Here is a 3,014-nt window from a genome sequence, read left to right on the forward strand (position 1 = left end):
CTCTTCTGAATTGGGAATAGCCAACATGCATTATAAACTTATTTCTAATTAATCTGTTGGGGAGATAAAATGTGCAAGATAACGTTCACATACTAACAAAAACATCTAAGAATGTATCTTTTATTCTTCAGTACTGAAAACAGAACCTAGAAGGGAGCTTATATGCGCTGTGACGCAGCTCTTGGAAATTACCTTTTTGTTCGTTGTCTGTCATTTCGAAGCTTACCTTGCATACGGTTTTCTTTAGTTTTAATTTGCCTAACTATCGATCTGACCCAGTAGACGCCATAATCCCCCTCTGTCTCTCTCCCGCGTTCTTTTTTATATTTTTTTTAATGGTGGGTGTTTACTCAGTTGGCTAGAGCAGTGCTGATTGGGGAGAACGGAGGTGCGCTCACTCTATTGGTTAGTAAGACTGCCACTCAAGGCTGGCAGTCATGCATATGCTCTGGAACAAAGTAATATCGCGTCCATATCGCAGGCTTTGCGATTAGGAAATCGCAACGCCTCAAATCACAAGTTCGATGCGATTTCGATTAATCGCACAGCCCTAATGCGTACCGAACCGAAAGACCCGTACCAAAACGGTTCGGTACGAATACGTGTACCGTTACACCCCTAGTATATATGTATTGCGCACATGTAAATATTGCACAGTTCCATAGTGTTTGAAAAAGTCCTTTGTGTAATTTATGCATTTAGTTCTCTGGAGGTGCGAGCCTGAACAACCCTGATCAGAACAGAAAGATCCTACATTACAGTCATTTTAATATTTATTACCAATGATTTTGCATGACACAGTTAAACTTTGACACTTACCCATAAGGTCAGCGAATCCCCCGACAGGAAGTCGGCACGTGCCGGTCACAAACTGCAGCAGACGCATGCGCTTCTCATTGTCGATCTCCTTCACAAACTAAACACAGACAGACAACAGACGATGCATCTCCACATTTATGAACATCTGGGTTTAATTTAATTAGTGGTCTGATGCTAAAGTGTGAGATTAACAGCTACTGGTTAGTCTAACCTGCCAAAACCAGCCGATCTGTTTGCTGCTGCGAGCGTAGTGTCTGTAGATGGTGCTCCTCTGCCAGTCGACCAGATCGATCTCCTGCATCCCACACAGCATCACCTACAGCACAGTTACACGTTCAGAACATACTGTACTAAACACGGTTTACATTTAGAGAAACTATGGCCTTATTTATATACATCTGATATTAACAGCAGATACAAAATACAGTTGAAATTTGTCTTGTGACATTTGGACATTAAAAAAGCCTTTGAACATTATGAAGTGTCGTTTGTACCTCCAGTTCTTTGGCATCAAAGTATTGCAGGTACTGCTGCGGCAAGACCTCATTAAAGCCCTCGAGAAACGCCTGAGTCTGTTCCTCGACCCCTCTGGACAGCCTCCACTCAGCAACCAACCTGCAAACACGTTTGATTTCACAATCACTCACTGACATTATGGCTAATATGGCAAATTTGTTTATTTTGGTACAAAATTCCTAATTGTTTTTTTAAAAAAACATGCTGAAGACACAAATGTAACACAAGAGACAAATAAGCAATACTTTGAACTCGCATTGAATTTTCATAAGATATTTTTACAGTCCTAGTAGCTAACTTTTTTGTAAATGTAAAAAAAATTATATAATATTTAAAATAGTTATATTATTATTCATATAACTATATATTGTATATATATGATACATCTAATATAATATTTTGAAATATAAAACACTGATATGGAGTCATGCGGGACACTTTTTATGATGGAAGGATGCACTTTATTGGACTTCTTTTGAACTATTGAAAAAAAAACACCAACTCACTGCCATTATAAAGCTTGGAAGAGCCAGGATAAGACAATATTTTTAATTTAGAAATAATTGTTTAAAATTATATATACATATATATATATATATATATATATATTTAGCAGCAAAACTGTTTCCAACACTGATAATAAATCAGCATATTAGAATGATTTCTGAAGATCATGTGACACTGAAGACTGGAGTAATGATGCTGAAAATACATCTCTGCATCACAGAAATAAATTATATTTTAAAGTATATTATATTAGATAACAATTATTTTACAATTACATTAAAAATCATACTGATCCCAACATTTTATATATTATATATATATATATAATTAAAAATATATATATTTCTAAATTAAAAATATTGTCTGTAATAAATCTGTATAAATGAGATTTCTTACCTGATATACTCCTCTTTATTGTCCTCTGTCACCTGAATGTTTCCTCCATCAGGCTTGAGTTCATGTGTGGTGACTTCTCCCAAAATGTCCTTATCCACCGAGAAAAACATCTCCAAGCCACATTCCTCTATATTATTATCCCTATAGAAAAACACTTTGTAGTTAGGACCAATTGGGATTCTTAATTTCCTAGTAATTCATATCCCGGATGACCACAATTTTAACCCCCAAGCCCTCACTATTATCTCTGTAACTCATTCAACTCCTTCTCACTCACTTGATCCAGATGAGCGAGTTGTAAAACTCTGGGTCGATGGACTCCAGGTCTTTCAGAGCCAGAGGTTTGTTCAGGATGCGCTTATAAAAAGGCAAAGAGAAGCCCGTGTCTATGAACTTCCCATGAAACAGAGCCTGTGTGAGAGAGAACGTACAAATAATATTCAGAAGCTTTCAATGCATTTCAAACTAAGATACTTCAGAGGTCAGTCGTACCATAGCGATGAACCGGCCAATGAACTTGAAGTATTTGAGGTGGTCAGGGTTGATGGAGGAGGCGGGGTTAATCTGCAGGCAGTAGTTGTCTTTGCCGGCGTACTCGAACAGACAGTACATGGGGTTCAAGACCTCGTGAGACAGCAGGAAGAACCATTCCCTATGACAGAAACACAACATTATTTTGTGTGTGTGTGTGTGTGCATATAGCAACTCAAGTCATCACTTCCTGTAAATAACGCAATATACCTGGCCACGCCTCCATAGTCAAGTCCCTCCTCCCC

At 37.8% G+C, this 3,014-nt stretch overlaps 1 protein-coding gene across 1 annotated transcript in view; it reads right to left on the bottom strand.

Moving 5' to 3' along the window:
* Nucleotides 1-3,014, bottom strand: part of LOC107587635 (E3 ubiquitin-protein ligase Itchy-like) — a 30,709-nt gene that overhangs the window by 14,261 nt on the left and 13,434 nt on the right. Inside the window, exons 19-20 of the mRNA XM_016275483.1 lie at nt 1,031-1,135; nt 820-916 (exon numbers count right to left, since the gene is read on the bottom strand). Coding sequence (XP_016130969.1) covers nt 820-916; nt 1,031-1,135 — 202 coding nt within the window. The remainder of the gene's footprint in view (nt 1-819; nt 917-1,030; nt 1,136-3,014) is intronic.

This window comes from Sinocyclocheilus grahami, unplaced genomic scaffold (genome assembly GCF_001515645.1).
Source record: "Sinocyclocheilus grahami isolate Dianchi unplaced genomic scaffold, SAMN03320097.WGS_v1.1 scaffold94.1, whole genome shotgun sequence".
NCBI classification, from domain to species: domain Eukaryota; kingdom Metazoa; phylum Chordata; class Actinopteri; order Cypriniformes; family Cyprinidae; genus Sinocyclocheilus; species Sinocyclocheilus grahami.